Source organism: Cucurbita pepo, chromosome LG09 (assembly GCF_002806865.2).
Source record: "Cucurbita pepo subsp. pepo cultivar mu-cu-16 chromosome LG09, ASM280686v2, whole genome shotgun sequence".
In the NCBI taxonomy this organism is placed as follows: Eukaryota; Viridiplantae; Streptophyta; class Magnoliopsida; order Cucurbitales; family Cucurbitaceae; genus Cucurbita; species Cucurbita pepo.
The window spans coordinates 1,599,278-1,619,128 of NC_036646.1; the positions used below are offsets into that span (position 1 = coordinate 1,599,278).

General features: G+C 35.9%; 1 protein-coding gene across 2 annotated transcripts; it reads left to right on the plus strand.

Annotated features, from left to right (window-relative positions):
- Positions 1-5,628: 5,628 nt before the first annotated feature.
- LOC111802628 (SUPPRESSOR OF GAMMA RESPONSE 1) lies at positions 5,629-16,818 on the plus strand. Of its 2 annotated transcripts, XM_023687061.1 has the most exons (6): positions 5,629-12,159; positions 13,455-13,596; positions 14,645-14,831; positions 14,925-15,418; positions 15,621-15,995; positions 16,103-16,818. In XM_023687061.1, the coding sequence occupies exons 1-6, from the start codon at positions 12,152-12,154 to the stop codon at positions 16,151-16,153; spliced, it is 1,257 nt and encodes a 418-aa protein (XP_023542829.1). In that variant the 5' UTR covers positions 5,629-12,151; the 3' UTR covers positions 16,154-16,818. The 2 variants fall into 2 exon arrangements, with proteins under 2 accessions (XP_023542829.1, XP_023542828.1); XM_023687060.1 differs by lacking the exon at positions 5,629-12,159 and having other exon boundaries at positions 13,051-13,596.
- The last annotated feature ends 3,033 nt before the right edge of the window (positions 16,819-19,851 follow it).

The following is a 19,851-nucleotide window of genomic DNA, read 5'->3' on the forward strand; positions in this document are numbered from 1 at the left end:
GTTTTATGGTGGTTTGGTCGCTGTTCTGGATTTGAAATTTTAATGTTGTAGCGATGATTCTGCTCTCTCTTCCTCCGATTGCCTTAAAATTTAATTTCAGCCTTTCAATTTTATGCGTAGTTTGGTCGCTCTTCTGGATTTGAAATTTTTAGGGTATAGCCGGCTGTTCAGATTTGGGGGTTCACTTGAAAACTTCATAGGTTATTCATATTTAGGGGTTAAAAAATAATTCAAGTGAACAAAATAAAATGATCTAGTGGTCAAAAGAAGCTAAAAAGGATATAATAAGGCATTCCAATTGATAGCATCCTCTGATTAAGTTATCAATTGTGAAATATATGTAGATTCTTCTCTATACAAACGTTTTACCGATTTGAACTTCAGTTCTCAGTGTTTTATGTTTTCAATGTGTGAATTAACCCTGCAAATTTAAGGACGAACTTTGTTTTATTTTTTAATAAGTTTAGAGTTAATTTTTTTTTACATTTTCTCTGCATTACATTTTTTTTAAAGGTAGAAGAAAGAATTTGGTCAGCTGAAGAGGAAAAGGCAGAGTCTAAGAAAGAATTTGGTGCAGAGTCTAAAAAGATGTAAGTTTCTGATGGAAGTGAATTTCAAATGTGAAAATTCCTAGAAAGTTTTTGTCTTGCTAGCTTGTGTCAGGTGAAAAAATGTTGCAAAATTTTCAAAGTTGATATTTGTGCACGAGAGATATAGATTGGCCTATCAAATTTGGATCATGTAAATATTATTTTAGATGATTCTATTCACACACTTCAATTCTTAAGAATAACACGCTAGAATCAGTTCTATTTACAGGTCAAACTTTAACAAAAAAAATGTTCATGGTTTCAAATTATCCACGTCTCATTGGTTTGTTATTATTGCACATATTTCCTTTGCTAATGCAGAAGATTTTGGTTAGTAACTATGTTGTGGAAATTTCAGATGGAAATGGTGGACATATATGGAGATAAATAAAGTTGAGGTCATTCTACGAGGAATCCAACTCCGATTGCTACTTTGAACACTCCATAATGTAAGAAATTTTGTATTTGACATCATGAACTACCATATATCCGGTCTGGTTCTCGCAGGAATTACATTTTTGGCAATGTTGTGGTCCTAATAAGGTTAGATTCCTAAGTTTAACTTTTATTATGTCTTTGTTTTTCTTTTTTGATGTTCTTTGTGCTTCCGATATCACGTTTTTATTCTTTTAAACTACAATAAAGGATTATAATGAATGTTAAAGTCAAAGAGGTTCATGAGTAAGGAATTAAATTGCATCTTTTGTTTTATGAACTTTTTAGGTAGTTATGAATAGATCCTTGTGAAGCTTTCATTAAGATCAAATAAAAGAATACAAGAGGAACACTAGAAAACCATCCCAAGAGGAACCCAATTGACCTATAAAAGTGCTCAAATCAAGCAAAATAAAACCTTAAGGATAGTTTAAAAGAAACGGGTGTCATGTCCCAAGAGGATCCCAATTGACCTAAAAAGATACTCCAATTAAACAAAATAAGATTTAGAGGTAATTACAAAATATTATACACACTCCCCAGAGGTGTGATCTAATAAGGCTACACTGCACCCCAAGATCTTCCAATCCTTTCCTATTGTTTCTTTCAACATAAAGATTCCATAAAATTTCAAGAAAGTGGATGAAGAAGAAGCTCTTCCACCGTAGGAGAGATGATCCAGATACTTTGATATGAACCAAGAGACATCAATCATACAATATGCTTCAACGAAGATGTGAAGAAAATATTGTTGAAATTATCAAAAGATATTTCAATTCATGCCACATNAGGATTATAATGAATGTTAAAGTCAAAGAGGTTCATGAGTAAGGAATTAAATTGCATCTTTTGTTTTATGAACTTTTTAGGTAGTTATGAATAGATCCTTGTGAAGCTTTCATTAAGATCAAATAAAAGAATACAAGAGGAACACTAGAAAACCATCCCAAGAGGAACCCAATTGACCTATAAAAGTGCTCAAATCAAGCAAAATAAAACCTTAAGGATAGTTTAAAAGAAACGGGTGTCATGTCCCAAGAGGATCCCAATTGACCTAAAAAGATACTCCAATTAAACAAAATAAGATTTAGAGGTAATTACAAAATATTATACACACTCCCCAGAGGTGTGATCTAATAAGGCTACACTGCACCCCAAGATCTTCCAATCCTTTCCTATTGTTTCTTTCAACATAAAGATTCCATAAAATTTCAAGAAAGTGGATGAAGAAGAAGCTCTTCCACCGTAGGAGAGATGATCCAGATACTTTGATATGAACCAAGAGACATCAATCATACAATATGCTTCAACGAAGATGTGAAGAAAATATTGTTGAAATTATCAAAAGATATTTCAATTCATGCCACATTGAAGAAGAATGAAGTTTCATGTTATAAATTTTGGGTGGATTACAATTTAGAATAATTTAGATTTATTTTATTTCATTAATGTATTTTAAGACTTTTTATTTACTTTAGGTTACAATTACATAATTGGTTAATTATGGCCATTCAGTATGAATGTTACAACTCTTTGAATACCTTTAATAGTTCCATTTTGAGGGTATATAAAGCCATGTATGTTGTATTTGTAGGTAGACTTGAAAAATATAGTAAAAGGAGCATTTGTGCTTTCTTTAGCCAATGGCTAAGTTTCTTTGCGATTCTATGTAGTTTAGGTTGTATGTAGAATCATTCAAGCTCGACATGATCAATCTTGCTTATGGAGTGATTCGAATCTCAAGAAGTGTTCTTGTCTTGAGATATTTGATCAACAAGAATCATTCAAGCTAGACATGATCGATCTTGCTTGTGGGGTGATTTGAATCTCAAACAATGTTCTTGTCTTGAGATATTCGATCAACAAGGTAATCCGATCGATCATGTTGATCGAATAATATCCGATCGGATTACCTTGTTGATCGAATATCTCAAGACAAGAACATTGTTTGAGATTTGAATCACTCCACAAGCAAGATCGATCATGTCTAGCTTGAATGATTTTTGTTGATCTATCTCAAGACACTTGCTTGAGATTTGAATCACTCCACAAGCAAGATTGATCATATCGAGCTTGAATGATTCTACATGCAACCTAAACTACATAGAATTGCAAAGAAACTTAGTTATTGGCTAAAGAAAGCACAAATGCTCCTTTTACTATATTTTTCAAGTCTCCCTACAAATACAATGTACATGACTTTATATAGCCTCAGAATGAAACTACTAAAGTCATTCCAAGAGCTGTAACATTCATACTTAATGGCCATAATTAACCATTATGTAATTGTAACCTAAAGTAAATTTAAAGTCTTAAAGTACATTAATAAATACAATAAATCTAAATTATTATAAATTGTAATCCACCCAAAATTTATAACATGAAACTTCATTCTTCTTCAATGTGGCATGAATTGAAATATCTTTTGATAACTTCAACAATATTTTCTTCACATCTTCATTGAAACATATTGTATGATTGATGTCTCTTGATTCATATCATCCTTGGTCATTCCTTACCAAAGATACAACAACACTACGACCTATTCTAAAGTGGTGAATTCCTTTTTGTATACAGAGTTTTTGTGATTTTTTTGAATTAGAGATAATGATCAAGCAGCTAAGCAAGAAGGTTTGTTTTACGGAAAATGAGAAAAAGGGGTTGTAAAGATTTGTAAATTGGATGAATCATTAAGATGATGGATGAAGGCACTTCTTAGATTTGTCAATGAGTTTCCGTGATGAATTAAATGAAAAAATACCACTAGGTATTATGCACATAAAGGAGGAAACATTATGTGTACAGTGGTAGACGTGGGGTATGAATAGACGATTGGAAAGTGAAGAATTGTTGTAATCAAGGAATAAGATGTATTATGCCATAAGAAGTATGAAAGAATTTGAATAAAGGACGATTGGAAAGAGAAGAATTGTTGAATCGAGGAATGAGAGATCACAAAAGGAGGTTTGTGAAATTTTAGAGGAAGTAATTGGTGCTAAAGAAAAGTTTAATTGCTTTTTAGTCTATATAAGTGGGATAAAGGATAATCTTTTGGATTTTTTTGAGTGTGAAGGTTATGTATGTAAGGAAGAAGATAAGTTTAGATACGATAACTTTGGGTTGAAGTATGTGATTGGAGTCCCAACTTTTTGAGAATGGACGATCTTTTGAAGTTTCTAAGTTGAATTGTTATTCATGAAAGGACGAAAGAAAGTTAAATTTGGATACAAATTTTGGTTTAAAGTATGTAAGGAAGGAAGAAAGATAAGGTTACAAGTTAGAACGGTCTATGGGTTTCCTCGAAGAATTAGATGAGATGATATCCTTATATAAAAAGGAAAACGATCCATTTAGTGTGGTAAATTAAGGACTATAGGTTGGAATATCCAATTGGAAATCGAAGAATTGTTAGAATCAAAGAATAAGATGTCATATGAATAAGATGTCATATGTCATAAGAAGTATGAAAACATTTGAAAAAAAAAGGACAATTGGAAAGAAGAATTCTTGGAATCAAGGAATAAGGGTTCACAAAAATTAGTTGGTGAAATTTGAGAGGGAGGAAGCCATAGAATAAAAGAATTTGCTTAATTGGTTCTAACGAAAGGTTAAATTAAACCGTATTTGGTTTACAAGTTAGATAACGGGTAATCTTTTGGACTTTTTAAGTTTGATGGTTATGTATGAAAGGAGGGAAGGAAGATAAGTTAAGTTAAGTTAAGATAAGAGCAGTCAAGTATGCTACTTACAGAGTCTTTGTACTCATTTTAAGAAGTTGGTCGAGGTTGGAAGTAGATCTGGAGCTGGTGCCAGAGCCATTCAACTGTTTAATGTTTTAAATTGTTTTATTAACGGGGCCCAATGTATTTAAACTCATAAAATTTATTTTGAATAAAATTTATTTTATGTTTTTGTTTAAATGGGAAATTTTTTATCGTTTTCTTTGTCTTTTCAAATTTTTTATATAGTCACGACTCGTGACAGAGTAATATTAAAGTAAAGGTTCTTTATGGCCCTGCTCGAGAGATGCTCCACCACAATCAAGAATGAACAACAGCATTAAGAGTTTAAGATAAGGATGCCAAAAGGTTTTGTGTTTGATTAACTTTAGGGCTACTGTACAAGCTAAGATAACCTTGTCCCCAAAGGACAAGTAGTAACCCTAAGAGTTCATAACACCAAGATGAAAGAATTAAGACATTAGGCCCTCGTAAAGCAATCTTTACAAGGTTAAGAGTTGTTTCAAGGATTACGAAACCTAGTAACACCAAGGAAAGAAGGACTTGAGACCCTAAGAACCCACTAAGCCTGGTATAAGAAGGAACCAAAGAAGTCTCTAAGATACAACCTTGAAGGAAAAAAGTTGATTATGTCAAAACTTGTTGGGTACAAGAAATGAAATATGCTCTAAGCTATAAGGATAAAACACAAGGATGACCAAGAAAGACTTGTAAGCTCAACAAAAGATGTTTAGAAGACGATCAAGAAAAAAAAAAAAAAAAAGGATGGGAAAAGAAATAGTATTTACTCCCGGGAAAGATGGAAAGATGGAAAAGACTTAAGAACCTAAGAACCCACCAATAAGCCTTGTACAAGAAGGAACAAAAAAGGTCACTTAGATGCCACTTTGAAGGAACAAGGTCGATTATGTCAAAACTTAGTGGGTACAAAGAAAGAAATGTGCTCCAAGATATAAGAAATAACATGAGATGACCAAGAAAAACTTGTGATCTCAACAATGGTTATTAAGAATACAGTCAAGAAGAACAAATACCAGAATAAGTACATGGTCTTAAGGCAAGACAAAAGGCCACATGGGCAAATTAGAAAAACATGTCAGAGAAGGACAAACCCCGGCAAGGGGACCCTCAAGGTACTTGAAAGGACATAACTAAGACCAAAAACTCCCCCAAGCCATGGTAAGAAAAGTGAACTTTCAAGGATGAAACTTTTAAAGAGGGGGAGAATTTGTAAGAGACCTAGTAAGATGAAGAGATCCTCGAGTAAGTTTAGGGTGTCCAAAAAAGAATTAAGGGATCCAAAAAAAGGATTAAAAGATACAAGAATGGTGGTTAATTGGCCAAAGGAAGAGATTGTCAATGCCCTAAAGGAATGATAAGGATTTAAGGCTTTGAAAAAGAAATAGCATTTACTCCCAATGAAAGGACTTAAGACCCTAAGAGCCCACCAATTAGGGTTCAAGAAGGAAGAAGAGAAATCTCTATGATGCAACCTTGAAGGAACAAGGTTGATTATGGCAAAACTTGTTGGGTACAAGGAAGGAAATATGCTCCAAGATATAAGGAAAAACATAAAAATGACCAAGAAAGACTTGTAATCTCAACAAAGGATGTTGAAAGACTTTCAAGAAGAACAAATACGAGATTAAGTACATAGCCTTAAGTTAGGACAAAAGGCCACAAGGGCCAATTGGAAAAACATGTCGGAGAAGGACATACCCTTGCAAGGAGACCCTCAAGGTATTTGGAAGGACATAACTAAGACCAAGAACTCCCCCAAGCCATGGTAAGGAAAGTGAACTTTCAAGGATGAAAGGTTTTAAGAGGGGGAGAATTTGTAAAAGACCAAGTAAGATGAAGAGATCTTCGAGTAAGTTTAGGGTGTCCAAGAACGGATTAAGGGATCCAAAAAAAGGATTAAAAGACTCAAGAATGGTTAATTGGCCAAAGGAAGAGATTGTCAATGCCCTAAAGGAAAGATAAGGATTCAAGGCTTTGAAAAAGAAATAACATTTATTCCCAAGGAAAGGACTTAAGACCCTAAGAGCCCACCAATTAGCCTTGTTCAAGAAGGAAGAAGAGAAGTCTGTATGATGCAACCTTGAAGGAACAAGGTTGATTATGGCAAAAGTTGTTGGTACAAGGAAGGAAATATGCTCCAAGATATAAGGAAGAACATAAAAATGACCAAGAAAGACTTGGAATCTCAACAAAGGATGTTGAAAGACTTTCAAGAAGAAAAAATACGAGAATAAGTACATGGCCTCAAATTAGGACAAAAGGCCACAAGGGCAAATTGGAAAAACATGTCGGAGAAGGACATAACTAAGACCCAGAACTCCCCCAAGCCTTGGTAAGCAAAGTGAACTTTCAAGGATGAAAGTTTTTAAGAGGGGGAGAATTTGTAAGAGACCTAGTATGATGAAGAGATCCTCGAGAAAGTTTAGGGTGTCCAAGAACGGATTAAGGGATCCAAAAAAAGGATTAAAAGACTCAAGAATGGTTAATTGGCCAAAGGAAGAGATTGTCAATGCCCTAAAGGAAAGATAAGGATTCAAGGCTTTGAAAAAGAAATAGCATCTACTCCCAAGGAAAGGACTTAAGACCCTAAGAGCCCACCAATTAGCCTTATTCAAGAAGGAACAAGAGAAGTCTGATTATGGCAAAAGTTGTTGGGTACAAGAAAGGAAATATGCTCCAACATATAAGGAAGAAACAAATATGACAAAAAAAGACTTGTAATCTCAACAGAGGTTAAGAAGACAATCAAGAAGAACAAATACTAGAATAAGTACATGGGCTTAAAAGCAGGACAAAAGGCCACAAGGGAAAATTAGAAAAACATGTCGGAGAATGACAAACTCATGCAAGGATCCTCAAGGAACTTGGAAGGACATAACTAAGACCAAGTACTCCCTCAAAACATGGTAAAAAAAAGTGAACTTTCGATGATTAAAGTTTTTAAGAGGGAGAATTTGTAAGAGCCCAAGTACGATTAAGATACTCGGGTAAGTTTAAGGTGCCCAAAAATGGTTTAAGGAATCGAAAAAAAAAAGGATTAAGATACCCAAGGAAAGTTAATGGGCCAAAGAAAGAGATTTTCAATGCCCTAGCAAGAAATTATAAGGATTCAAGCCTTTGAGAAGGGTTTGAAAAAAAAATAGTATTTACTCCAATGAAAGATGCAAAGGACTTAGGACCCTAACAACCCACCAATATACCTTGTACAAAAAGAAACCAGAGAAGTCTCTAAGATACAACCTTGAAGAAAAAATGTTGATTATGTCAAAAATCTTGTTGAGTACAAGGAAGGAAATATGCTCCAAGATATAAAGAAAAAACACAAGGATGACAAAGAAAGACGTGTAATCTCAACAAAGGATGTTAAGAAGATAGTCAAGAAGAACAAACGCCAGAATAAGTACATGGCCTTAAGGCAGGACAAAAGGTCACAAGGGCAAATTAGAAAAACATGTCGGAAAAGGACAAACCCATGCAAGGATCCTCAAGGAACTATGAAGAAGGACATAATTAAGACCAAGTACTCTCCCCAAGGCGTAGTAAGAAAAGTGAACTTTCAAAGACGAAAGTTTTTAAGAGGGGGGAATCTTTTGGATCTTTTGAGTTTGTTGGTTATGTATGTAAGGAAAGAAGGAAGATAAGTTTGGATACGAGAATTGTGGGTTAAAATATGAGATTGGAGTCCTAATTTTTTGATAATAGACAATCTTTTGAAGTTTCTAAGTTTAATGGTTATGTATGAAAGGATGGAAGAAAGTTAAATTTGGATACAAATTTTGGTTTAAAGTAGGTAGGGAAAGAAGAAAGATAAGTTTATAAGTTATAACGGTTTAGGAGTTTTTTCGAAGAATTAAATGAGATGATATCCTTGTATAAAAAGGAAAACGATCAACTTAGTGTGGTAAATAGACAATTGAAAATTGAAAAATTGTTTGGATCAAGAAATAATATGTTATATTCCATAGGGAGTATGAATGAAATTGAATCAAGGACAAATGAAAAACAAAGAGTTGTCGGAACCCGGGTACAAAGAATCGCTAAAAGTGGTTTGTGAAATTTTATAGGAAGGAAGCACTAGAATAAAAGACTTTGCTTAATTGGTTCTAAAGAAAGGTTAAATTGTATTTGGTTTACAAGTTAGATAACGGATTACCTTTTGGATTTTTTGAGTTTGATGGTCATGTATTGAAGAAAGGAAAGAAAATAAGTTTAGAGATGAGAACGGTGGGTTAAAGTATGAGATTGGGCTCCCAAGTTTTTGATAATGGACAAATCTTTTGAAATTTTTTAGTTGAATGGTTATGTACGAAAGGAGGGAAGAGAGATGACTTAGGATACAAGAACTTTGTTTTGAAGTATGAGATTGAACTTTAATTTTTGATTGATGATTTCTTTCGTTCTTTGGATCGACAATAATGCTTGAGGTATTATTGTCTATTAAGATTTAATTTGGAGCAAGTGGATAAAGTATTATGGTGAGGAAGCATGATACTTTCTTATAATGGTCGATGAGTTTCCAAGAAGAATTAAATGAGATAATATTCTTACTTAAAAAGAAAAAAGATTCTTTTAGTGTTGTAAATGGAGGAATATATGTTAGTTAGATAATGAACAATCTTTTGGATTTTTTGAGTTTGATGGTTATGTATGTAAGGAAGGAAGAAAGGAAGATAAATTCGGATACACGAGAATTGTGGGTCAAATTATGAGATTCGACTCCCTAGTTGTTGATAACGGACAATCTTTTGAATTCTTTTAGGTTAATGGTTAGATATGAAAGGAGACATTTAGCTATTTAATGATTTAAGTTGTTTTATTTACTTGGCCAAATGTATTTAAACTCATAAAATTTATTTTGATAAAATGTATTTTATGTTTTTGTTTTAAACGCGAAAAATTTTACCGTTTTTTATCTTTTTAAGTTTTTATATAGTCGTGACTCGTGAAATTTAGTTGTGATATAGTAATATCAAAGTAAAAGTTCTTTATGGTCCCACTCGAGAGATGCTCCGCCACAATCAAGAATGAACACCTCAAAGACTTCAAGATTAAGATGCCTTTGGATTTTGTGTTTGATTAACTATAGGGTTATTGTACAATCCGATGTAAGATGATGACCTTGAGACCCCTAAGGACAAGTAGTAACCCTAAGAGTTCACAGAAAGATGAAAGAACTAAGACTATAGACCCTTAGAAAGAGGATTATCTCAACAGAAAGTCGTCTTTACAAAGCCAAAAGTAGTTTCAAAGATTAAGGAACCTTCTAACACCAAGGAAAGGACTTAAGACCGTGAGAACCCACCAATAAGCCTAGTACAAGAGAAGCCTCTAAGATACAACCTTGAAGGAACCAAAATGATTATATCAAAGTTTGTTAAGTACAAAGAAGGAAATATGCTCCAAGATATAAGGAAATACAAGGATGACCTAGAAAGACTTGTAATCTCAACAACAGATATAGAAGACAGTTAAGAAGAACAAATGTTGGAATAAGTACATGGCCTCAAGGCATAAGCTTAGGACAAAAGGCCACAACGGAAAATTGGAAGGACATGCCGGAGAACGAAAAAGTCATGCAAGGACCCTCAAGGAACTTGGAAGGACATAGCTAAGACTATATACTCCCCCAAGCCATGGTAAGAAAGGTGAACTTTCAGGGACGAAAGTTCTTAAGAATGGGAGAATTTGTAAGATCCCAAGATTAATATAGTTCGTTAAGTTTAAGGTGCCCAAAAAAGGTTTAATGGATACAAAGAAAGAGATTTTAAATTAAGAGACGCAAGGAAAGTTAATAAGGGGCCAAGAGATGATATTCTTTTACTTAAAGAGGAAAAAAATCCAGTTAGTGTGGTAAATAGAGGACTATGTTCGAATAGACAATTGGAAAGCGAAGAATTGTTGGAATCAAGTAACAAAATGCCATATGACATAAGAAGTATGAAAGAATTTGAATCAAGGACAAATGGAGTCGAGGAATAAGATATCTAAAAATGGGGGTTGTGAAATTTTAGAGGAAGGACTCCTTAGAATCAAAGAATATGCTTATATTATGAGATTGGACTTCAACTTTTGATAGATGATTTCTTGCCATTCTTTGGATCGAAAATAATGTTTGAGGTAGTATTATCTATTAAGGTTTAATTTGGGACAAATGAATGAAGTATTGTGATGATGTAATTGGGTACTGCCGGGAGAACGGTATATAGGTTTCCTTGAAGAATTAAATGACGTAATCTTTACTTAAAAGAGGAAAAAGATCCGATTAGTGTTGTAAATGGAGGACTATATATTTGAATAGACAATTGAAAAGAATAAATTATTGGAATCTAAGTTCTAAGATGTCATATGTCATCAGAAGTATGAAAGGATTTGAATGAAGGACAATTGGAAAACGAAGAATGGTTGGAATCAAGAATTAAGGGATTGCAAAAAGAGGTCTATGAAATTTGAGAGGAAGGAAGGTCAATTAGTACTAAAGAAAAGTTAAATTGTATTTGGTCTATGAACCATCGTATAATTTTTTTTTATTGCTAAGGAATTATTGTTTTGAGGAGTGGAGGTGAATTTTTGCTATTTAGGCTCTAGATGGTAAAATATTTACAATTTGGGTGGGAGTGTTTGGATATTGGGACAAAGGTACGTAATGGAGCCAAAACGGATATCTTTTGGTATATGATTGGTGTAAGCTTAGACTTTGACAATCTCCCATTCCTTAAAAAAAAAAATGAGCAAAATTAGCGTTCCACTTTCCCTGTTGAATTAAAAACATGAACTTTTGAGGACAATCTCCCTTTTCTTTGGCACAAGCATCATGAAGATGCGGATATACTCGTATAGTAAGTAGGCAGCAACCCATCGAAGGCTGTAATGAGTATTCATTAAATACGATAAAGATAGCAACTTTTGGGGAAGCTACACAATTTAATGATCGTTAAAACAGAGCGTTTTTAGCCACCTGTGTTCGCGTGTGTGCGTCTCTAAAATTGGTCGCACGCAGTCAGGTGGAGATGCGGGTCATCAACCACATAATAACCAAACTCAACGCCACGTCGCCGGTGGATAAGACAACGGCGTCGCACAGAATCAAATCCCTCCCACTGCAAAAGTGGACTGTCACAGCCCATTCCAATTCAAACTCTCCCCACTAAACCAAATTTCGTATTCAAATTTCAATTTCTCGAGTGGGAAAAGGTAAAAAGAAATACCCATTTCATCTTTTTCGTGATAGGACGGGTTGAACAGTAATTGGGCATCGATTTTCGTTTCTTCAATCTCTAATACAGTTTGGGTTTTGAGTATCAAAGTAGATGAAGCAGCGGCGATTTGAGAACTAACAGTTGTGGATCTTCCCATTCGCGGTCTTCCATGGCTGGGTATCCCTTTTGTCTTCATAATTTTCTGATTGTTCTGATGTTCTGTTTAACTTTGCTAATCTTCCATTCCAAACCCCATTATCATTATTCATTTGATTGTCTGATTAGAGTTAGTTTCTAAGTTGGGGTTAACTTGGTTAGTCATCCAGGAGCGTTTTATAGGAAGCTTTGTTCATGGGGTTGTTCTTCAGAATCATAAACGTTTGAGGAGGCCTAGAAGGTAGAGAAGGTGAAGAGATACAAAGATGAAAAGGATTGATTTTCTGTAGCTAGTTTTCCTTGACTCAGCCCTCTTTAAGCTCATTTAGTTAAGTGCCTCTTTCTTATCTGATCAGTATGAACAAAGGGGAGACATTGGATCAACGAGGTGCTCAAAATGTGGTTCAATCAAAAGAACAAAGCCTCTCAACTTTAATTGGAAACCAGGTTATAAATGTATTAGTTAATAGATTATAGGAGGTGTGTTAGATCCCACGTTGGTTGGAGAGGGGAACGAAATGTTCCTTAGAAGGGTGTGGAAACTACTCCCTAGCAGGTGCGTTTTAAAATCAATATTTGCTAGCGGTGGGCGTTGGCTGTTACAAAGGGTATTAGAGCCAGGTTCCGGGCGGTGTGTCGGCGAGGACGCTAGCCCCCAAGTGGGGGGTAGATTGTGAGATCCCACATCGGTTGGAGAGGGGAACGAAACATTCTTTATAAGGGTGTGGAAACCTCTCCCTAACAGACACGTTTTAAAACTGTGAGGCTGACAACGATACGTAACGAGCCAAAGTGGACAATATTTGCTGGTGGTGAGCTTAGACTGTTACAAATGGTATCAAAGCCAGGTTTTGGACGGTGTGTCGGCGAGGACGCTGGCCCCCAAGGGGGGTGGATTGTGAGATCACTCATCGGTTGGAGAGGGGAACGAAACATTCTTTATAAGGGTGTGGAAACCTCTCCCTAACAAACGCGTTTTAAAACCGGGAGGCTGACAATGGTTACGTAATGGGGCAAAACGGACAATATCTGCGAGCGGTGGGCTTGGGCTTGGGCTGTTATAATATGGGAATTCAAGATCAGTCCTAATTAAATTGTTTTTGTTGCGTGTAGAAATTGTATGAAATGAACTGTATTGGTTTTATTTTTGAAAAATCCAATAGTTTATAGTAGCTTTTTAAGTACACATGTAAGTAGTTGAAATTTGATCAAGATTTCGTAGATATTTCAATGAAGCATAACTTGTTTGCATTATATATAAGAACTCAACCCAGCCCATGTCGTTGCCTTCTTGGTGTTGTGTTTGCTTTCTGCAGACCATCATGGCTGGTAGATAGCAATAGAATTGCAACAAAAATTAGGAGTGCATCTGGAACCAGCCATCCTCGAAGTGTCGAATGGAAAAGCAACCCGAGCAGAAGTTGTCCAAATTGCCAACATACAATTGATAACAGTGATGTATAGCTTCAACTGTTTATTTGATAGAAAGTGTTCAGATCTATCAGTTATTATAATGTTCTGATATAGTTATTATTCTTCATCTGGTTATCTCCCGACCACCCGTCGAATCCTTATTATTACGTGATCCAACAAGCTATTTCCATGATGACAGACGACCCTGTTAAGTATCATTGTAATCGACGCAACGGCTAACGGATTTAGGCTAGCTGATTGAATGTAAAAGTTTAGAAGATGATCTATACCTAACCATGTTGTACATTAGCATATAGTTGAGATGGAATGTTCAACTGCTAAGTGGAAAGGTTGATGGTGGTGCTGACTGCTGATATAGAAAGCTATTTGACTTGTTCTTGATGGAAACCTCTTATGTAAAAGATTGTTGAGTTTAGACATTCATAGTTTTCCTTTTCAGAGCCGATGCTCGATGTTATCCATCATGTATAGAGATATCCTGGAAAGATCATAACTCACTCTTACTTCTTTTGTAACAGCCCAAGCCCACCGCTACTAGATATTATTTGTTTTAGTTCGTTTCGTATCACCGTCAGCCTCACGATTTTAAAATGCGTCTATTATGGAGAGGGTCTAGCCCTACTCAGATCAGTGTCTCGCACTGTTCGGTGACTGCTCTTATCGGAGTAGGCTAGACCCTCTTCATAGTAGACGCATTTTAAAACTGTGAGGTTGATGGTAACAGACCAAAGCAGACAATATCTGCTAGGGGTGGGTTTGGGTTGTTACAAATGGTATTAGAGCCAGACGCTAGACCCTCAAGGGGATGGATTGTGAAATCACACATTGGTTGGAGAGGGGAATGAAGCACTTCTCGTAAGGGTGTGGAAACCTCTCTCTAATAGACGCGTTTTAAGACCGTGAGGCTAATAGCCAAAGCGGACAATAGCTGCCATTACACTTCTTTACCTCAATAACTATTGAATGTGCAAGTTTTACATTTCTCAAAAACTGATGTAGCTGTCTCTTCTTTGGGGTGATTGGTTGCATTGATGTCTGATACTTAGAGCAGTTGAAATCTCTTTGTTTCCAGGTTGCTCAAGAGTGGCCTGGATTACCTAGAGGAGTAAAATTTGATCCTTCTGATCAAGAAATTGTATGGCATCTGCAAGCCAAAGTTGGCATTGGTGGTTCAAGGCTGCATCCCTTTATTGATGAGTTCATACCAACTGTTCTTGAGGATGATGGCATATGCTATACCCATCCTCAAAAATTACCAGGTCAGTCACTGGACCAACGCTGACCCGGTTTTGGTCTATTGTTCGATATAACTACATTTGGTTACAAACGTTTTGTCGTTTAAAACATTGTAGGTGTTAAGCAAGATGGCAGTGTATCTCACTTCTTTCACAGAGCAATCAAGGCATACAATACTGGAACTCGAAAGCGTCGGAAGATAACCGGCGATGATTTTGGTGATGTTCGCTGGCACAAGACCGGAAGGACAAAACCAGTGGTTATCGACGGGGTTCAGAAAGGGTGCAAGAAGATTATGGTTCTATACATGAGCTTTGCCAAAGGAGGTAGAGCTGAGAAAACCAATTGGGTTATGCACCAATATCACTTGGGGACTGGGGAAGATGAAAGGGATGGGGAATATGTCATTTCCAAAATATTTTACCAGCAACAAAACGTCAAGCATGGTGAAGTTACTGAACAGGAAATTCCTCAAATCGTCGATGCCGTAAAAGTCGATCCCCGTACTCCAAAGTCCGCAACTCCCGAGCCTCCTCGCGTTGAATGTAGATGCGTGAATGTTGATCAAGAACAGGATTCCGTTGTCATCTCCACAAGTGCCCTTGTTGAGGTATGAAAAACGATGTCTTACACTACATTACCGACCTCGAAAATCATGCTTGTACTATGCATATGAATCGGATCGATTTATTTGCTCATGGCTTCTGCAAGTTTTGAATCTGAAATGCTGATTAAAATTACTTTTCTCCATTCTTTTATATTGTTATGCTTCATTTGTTCTCTAATGTTCTTAAGAGTCTGCTTATTATTAGGTTCCATCTGAATCTGATAAGTCAGACAAACACGATACGATCAAGCTAGACGGTTGCTCTGTTGAAGTGATCAACGATAACGAAAATAACATCGACGAAGAACCAAAATGGTGGGAAGGAGAGTCACAGAACATACTGAACTCCCAACAACTTGTGGAAGCATTGTCTCTATGTGATGATCTCCTTCAGAGCCAGTCGCCCCCTAGAGACGGGAACGCCAACAATGGCGCTTCACGGAGCAAATCTTTATTTTCTGAATATTCAAAATTAGGACCAGAGGATCTAAAGAAGGATTTAGAAGAGTGCCAAAATCTTGTCCTAGATCCAGGAAACATCGAACTCGACACACCTCCCGAGTTCCGACTTAGCCAGCTTGTATGTCTATATTTTAATTCTACAACTAGTTCATCGATCGATCTATCGAAACATATCGTTTACTCGAACGAAGTTCTCTAAAGTTTGTTTTTTTGTGCTTCCAACAGGATTTTGGATCACAAGAGAGCTTCTTGGCTTGGGGTGGCAAGGCGGAGTAGCAATGGCGCGCCTGCAATATTGTATTTTTTGTTTTCTCGACTACAAGCTTCGACAGGGCAAAAGAGCCCCAGCTTTGTAAACATAACTCTCGTTCTAAACTCGTTTAAATTTCGAAAACTCCTTTAAACGCTTCATGCTGGGACATTGAAAAGGACAAGACATCATTAAAAAAGGGAAACTGTCTCTGATATTGGGATGTCATTTTCAGAGCCAACGATGGAGTGTAATCTTATTACCAAGTGTTACAACATGACATGATAAGATGAAGACATTGAGTGTGTCCAAGTAAAGAAAAACAAAGTGAACGAGGGTCGATCCGAAGTTTAGAGGTTTAAGAGGTCGAGATGTACGTGGAACTTGTCGTGTCTTAGGAGCGGAGATCACATGAGCTGGCTAAGAAAATGGCTTTAGAGAACTGATGTTTTTGTAGCTGTAGAATGAAAGGAATGGCTGTCTCCCAAGTGCGTGTTAGCATGTCGACAGGCGAATAGGATGGGTGCGTTTGTGTCCAGCATTTGCATTCAACTCCATGGTCCCTCTCTCCTTTCTCATCCTCTCTTGAGCTTTCTTCTTTTGTTCTATAATGGATCGTTTCCTACGTGATTTGACAATGGTGGTGGGATTGTTTTTTTTAGGTTCAATTACATCTCTATACCTTTCGTCACATGTGTTCTTTGAATATGATCGAGAGAGGTTATCGTTGATGATTCGTTGATTCTATGGAAAGTTCTCGAAGAAAGAGACCATTTTAATTACGAGGTTAAGTTTATTGTCGATGCAGTCCAAGCTTCTCGTCAAATATGATAAAGCAAAGAGTTTTCTTAGTCTAACTAGCCAAGTAAGGAAAACTCCACAGGCGTGGGAGAGCAATTATACGACACTTGTTTTAACCTAACGAACAAGTCATTCGTGAGAAATTCGGACTTCGCTAACAACGTTGGTGTATAATTGAGCATCGAGTCATGTTTGAGAGATTGAAAGGAAGCAATGTTATAAGCTAAAAGTGATTAGGCAACAACGACTTTGATAGCATATATCCATATATAGTACATTTTGGGGCATTTTAGCCCCGGCTGGTGTAGACATGATTTTGGTGACCGGTTATACACCCCGTATTGACAGGACATGAAAGAGTAAGGACCTATCTAAGATGAAAGCATGTAAAATGGGTTTGGAGCAGGCATGCGGTTATGGACAACACTTCCTAGACAAGCATGACCAGGACATCCGACATGCGACTATAGGCAACACACATTGGATCAGCATGACTGTGACACTGGGCGCGTGAGACCTCTAACTAACTCTGATGATACTGATTGCGCTTTTCACACCAAGAATAACACTCTTAGCGAGCTTTTTGTTGGCCAACCACTACATAAGTCGCTACAATCGAGCTTTCTTTAAGAAAGATTTTGGACCAATGACATAAGCAGCTACCGTCTAGCTTCTCCTTTGTTTCTGTTACTAAAAAAAAGTGATTGTTAGAGTTTAACACGAGATGGGAATTGTATCGTTTATTTAGTCAACTAATCTATATTGAAAGCTATAATATTTGTACTATTATTTACATTAGAAAATATAAAAAATTGAAAGAGGTTTCAAATAAAAAGAATAAATACAAAAGGGATAAGTTTATATTATATAGAAAGATAATAATAATAAAAATAAAAATAGATTGAATGTGCAAAATAAAAGGAAAAAATTAGGTGTATATGATTGATGAAAAGATGGATGATGTGGAATGGTGGGGCCACCATTTGATGAAGAATCACACGGCTATGGTGGGCCTACAGATTGGGAAGCGCACGTGGACTTGATAAGGCTGCCGTTTTGACCAACTACGTTCTGTCGTTTTCCCTGTCAGAGCTGGCTACTTTCCTCTGTGCCCGACACTACAATAACATTTCTTTTCACTTTCCTTAACCCTCTTGCTTCCACCCACGTGTCACTTACATTCTTTAAGATTCCACGTATTATTATGCTAATTTTTCCTTACAATATCAAGAATATCATGGTTTCTATTTTACCCTTTAAATTTTTTAAAAAATAATTATTTTCATCTTTTATCTCTATTTTATAATTTATTTGAAAAAAATATATATATAATGACTAAGCTAAAATAAATTTGAATAACAAAAATACTGCCACGTGTACGAGCAAGTAGGTACTTCCAATTATTAGCATGTAATTAAATGAGTTTATTAAGAATATTAAATTCAGCGACAAAATCTAATTTTCTTAAAAAATGAAAACTTTTGTTTGTCCACGTGTCAAAGCCGTATGGAATTATATTATTTAAAATATTATAAAACATGGTAGCTTTATTAATTAATGGCATAAATACTTTATTATAAAAATAATTATAGAAAGTAATTACATTTTTTTTAAAAAAAAATGTTATTGAATAAAACAAGAAAAGGATAATGTTTGGAACATTGAATTGCATGATTAAAGAGAGATTTGTGGCGGACATGTTCCAAACTTTTTAAGAATAATTTTGTTAGGAATTATATTATTTGATGGGTTGAATGAATATTGGTAGTTGGATATTTTAGCATTATTGTTCTTAAGAGTTATTAATACCAACTTTGACTAAGTTAAGGATGTTTACATGTTGATAAATGAACGCTCAACGACCTCTCGTAATCAAAATCATGCTTTTTTTTTTTATAGAACTCTGTGTATAAGAGTATATGTTCTTGGATCTACGATCTCAAATGATCTAATTCATACCAAAATCGAATGGAACTTTGATTGATCAAAGGAAAAAAAAATTAAAAAGAATTAGAAAAGAAAGAGATCGATGCAAGAATATAGAGTGAGTGATTCGAATCTCTAATCTCTTTGTCAAAAGTACATGTTAATTACGGCTGAGTTATACTTATTTTAGTCTTTTCTCTCAGCTTTATATCAATAATCATCGTCGACAACTATTTCCACTGATAAAGTAGCATACTTTCGATCTATTTAATAAGTAAACTTCTATTATTAGAAGAAAATGATGTTTGTATATAAGTCTCTAGTATATGCTAAAAAAATGCTTAAACAAATGTAACAACTCAAACCTATCACTAGAAGATATTGTCTGTTTTAGCATGTTACGTAAATAATGTGAAATCTCATAATCCACCCTTTTAGGGTCCAGCATCCTCGCTGCACGCCACTCGGTGACAGACTCTAATATCACTGTAACAGTCCAAGCCTACTGCTAGCAGATATTGTTCCTTTTAGCTCGTTACGTAACAAATGTGGGATCTCACAATCCACCCTCCATTAGAACCCAGTGAGGACTCTCCTTAGCGCCCATCATCCTCGCTGACACGCTGTCCGGTGATAGGCTTTGATATCACTGTAACAACCCAAGTCTCGCTAACAGATATTGTCAGTTTTAGCTCGTTACGTAACCGATATGGGATCTCACAATTCACCTCCCATTAAGACCCAACAAGAACTCCCCTTAGGGCCCATCATCCTCATTGGCACACCGCCCAGTGACAGGCTCTGATATCACTGTAACAACCCAAGTCTCGCTAACAGATATTGTCTGTTGTAGCCCGTTACGTACCCGACGTGGGATCTCACAATCCACCCCTTTAGAACCCAGCGTCCTCCCCGGCACACCGTCAGGTGACAGGCTCTAGTGATTATAACAACTCAAACCTACCGCTAACAGATATTGTCCACTTTAGCTTGTCAC

Coding starts and splice junctions, on each gene's coding strand:
- LOC111802628 (XM_023687060.1), top strand. CDS start 13,369: ATGAAGCATAACTTGTTTGCATTATATATAAGAACTCAACCCAGCCCA. Junction 14,832..14,924: donor CCATCCTCAAAAATTACCAG/GTCAGTCACTGG, acceptor AAAACATTGTAG/GTGTTAAGCAAGATGGCAGT. Junction 15,996..16,102: donor AGTTCCGACTTAGCCAGCTT/GTATGTCTATAT, acceptor TGCTTCCAACAG/GATTTTGGATCACAAGAGAG.